At 50.7% G+C, this 2696-nt stretch overlaps 1 protein-coding gene across 1 annotated transcript; it reads right to left on the minus strand.

The window, feature by feature from the left end:
* Nucleotides 1-771: 771 nt before the first annotated feature.
* On the minus strand, nt 772-2277 carry LOC129543377 (endogenous retrovirus group K member 8 Gag polyprotein-like). The gene has a single exon (XM_055406447.2). The coding sequence runs from the start codon at nt 2275-2277 to the stop codon at nt 772-774; it is 1506 nt and encodes a 501-aa protein (XP_055262422.2).
* Nucleotides 2278-2696: the final 419 nt, after the last annotated feature.

The raw sequence follows: 2696 nt of genomic DNA on the forward strand, positions 1-2696 counted from the left end.
AGGCTTCCATGGAGTCAGTGGTTCTCCCTTCCTTATCTTTTCAAATTCTGGATCCCCCTGGTAGTTGGGGATTCCAGGATGTTGGAATTGCTGTTGATATTCTTCATCTAATAAATCTTGGTAAAAACTCCAACAGTGGTTATATAGGCATCGGCTTGCCCTAGAATGTCTTGCCCTAATAGGTTGGCCTGTGGCGATTAGGGGCTTGACTAGGCTCTCGAAGCCATCAGGATCCTCCCATTTGAGCCAATTGGAGGATTCTTTAGAGGATGTAACACCCCCGACGCCTGCTAGTTGAGGTCCCTCGGCCAAGGGCCACGTGGGAGGAACCTCTTCTTGCCTCAGTATAGTTCTGTCTGCCCCGGTGTCTACTAGACATCTAAATCTTTTTCCTCCTATTGTTATATCCATTTTTGGTCTCAGCCCTGGTACTATAGGGACAGTCCATTTGATCTCTTGCCTGGTAGGTCGGGGCTTGTTAATGCCCATTAGTTGGTAAGGGGGCCTTCTGGTAGAATTGCACCTGGGGAAGGGCTTTTCTAATTTATCAGACATCTCTTGGGAGAGTTCAGTAACCTCAGGTTGGCATACCCCGGGAGGGGGGCTTGGGGCTTCCCCTTGGGATGACGGGGCTGGGGAGTGCCCCTCATTTAGTTTAAAGGTTTCCCGTCTTTATCAAATTTGGACCTACAATCTATTTTCCAATGGTATCCCTTTTTACAACGTGGACGGGGGTTGTAGGTGGCCCTCTATTTCCAATTCTCCCCAGCCTCAGAGGGAAGTCCTTTTTAAAGTGCTCTTCCTTTCCACATTGAAAACAATTGCCTGTTTTTTTTTTTTTTTATTTTTGAGGGTCCCTTCAGGGGAGGCATCTTGGGCTATGGACACCTTGCTGAAGACAGAGGCAAGGGCGTCAGCTATCGCCTTGATTTGAGCCTCCATCGCAGCCACCATTGCTTGGGTTTGGTGGTGCTGTGTCCCAATATCTTTGGTGGCTACTACCCATTGTTCCATGGCTCGATCTTTCTGCCCTGTCCAGGCCACCTTGTGGTTGGAATTCATCCCTTCCCATACCAGCATTTTGACAAATTGATCTCTTAAGGGACCTGAGGGGAATTTTCTTTGCATGCTTTTTTCCACTCTATCTATGAAGGTGGAGAGGTCCTCGTTATTTTTTTGGGTAATGCCGGAAATGGGGGGTTCACTGGGACCTTCAGCTAATTTTCTCCAGGGGGCTAGGCATATGGCTCGCACCTGGTCTGTATAAGGAGCAGGGATAATTGCCTGTTGGGGTCCTGTGCTCCATTGATCTGCCATCCCAGATAACATCCTGAAAGTTACAGGGATGACAGGGTTAGCAGCTTGGTTTCTTTCCACCTGGGCATGACATTCCTCCTTGAAAAAGGCACAGCACTTAATGTAGATGTTACTGGGGAGTACTGCCTTACATAGCATTTCCCAATCTTGGGTTGTGCAAGACTGATGAGCTAGACCCTGGAGAATAGTCTCCGCCCATGGAGAACTGGGGCCATCTTCTGCTACCGCCTTCTTGAGCTCTTTTATGTCCTGGGCTTCCCAAGGGTACCAGGATGCCGGCCGGTTCCCCCCGGGGTTTACATTTATGGGGAAGGCCTGTATTGAGTCTGCATTAAATGGTGATGGTGTCCCCCAAGGGTCTTCAGGGTAGGTCCTCCTTCTCCATGGGGATTCCCCCAGTCTCCAGGGGGAGGCGTTATTGACTCCCCCCTTGAAAGGGGGGGCTAGAGGAGGATACAGGTTAGACTTATAAGTTGGGGCCTCTGGGGCGCTGGGAGTGCTAAGGAAGTCTTCAGTTTGGTTGGACCTTTTTTCTTCCCCCGAGGGAGGCCATAAATTATTGGCTATAGTGGTTTTTCCTTCTTTCTCTCCGGAATTTATGGTGGCTCGTTCATCGTCAAATTGTTCCCATTGCCTCTCGGCATTATGGGTGGTGGTTTCTCCCTCGTCTACCTGTAACTTTTCAGGGGCGAAACAGGTCTTAAGGGCGGAGATTGTGGGGTAGAACCCCAAGGGTGGCTCCTCTCCATCTTGGATTTCCCTTTTTCTAGCTAGAGTTTGGACCCTATCCCAGGTATCACATGAGAACAGGTTGGCCGAATCTATCCATGGGGTCAATCTGGTAATATCCCCCCAGACTTTGATGGCCTGGGTGTCGGAGATTTCGAGTCCTCTACTTTTAAGCATGTACTTCAGGGCCTTCAGAGCCGGCTCATCGGTTTTGCTAATGGTAGTCCCCATGGTGAGCAGACAGAGGAAGGCACGTTTGCTGACAGTGTCCACCGAGAAAGGTCCTATGGGGAGCGGTGGTGGCCGAGTGATGGGGCCTGTGTGATGCTTATGGAACTGTGTACCTTTGTCATTGCACTGAAATTTTCTTGATGGGGGCGGGAGACCTAGGGGCCTCTAGCTCGTTCCATGACCCCCTTATCCTGACACGGGAGTCTTCAAGTGGCGGGCGCCCTATCGACTTTTAAGTGCCCGTCCCGTGCCCACAGGGGTTCTGGCCTCACTCTCGGCAAGAAGTGAGAGAAAGAAAGGGAAACAAAAAAAGGGGGGGTTTCGCCCAATTGGGCTCCCGTTACTAAGCTCTCAGCTCGAGGGGTCTTTGGCTTCCCCCAGGGAGTGCCCTGGGCAGGTAGCCTCAATTACGCCTGCAA

This window comes from Moschus berezovskii, chromosome 23 (assembly GCF_049115385.1).
Source record: "Moschus berezovskii isolate FMDL1 chromosome 23, NW_MosBer_1.0, whole genome shotgun sequence".
Lineage (NCBI taxonomy): Eukaryota > Metazoa > Chordata > Mammalia > Artiodactyla > Moschidae > Moschus > Moschus berezovskii.

Bases quoted from the DNA above. Each gene is read 5' to 3' on its own strand.
- LOC129543377 (XM_055406447.2), bottom strand. From the start codon at position 2,277: ATGGGGACTACCATTAGCAAAACCGATGAGCCGGCTCTGAAGGCCCTG.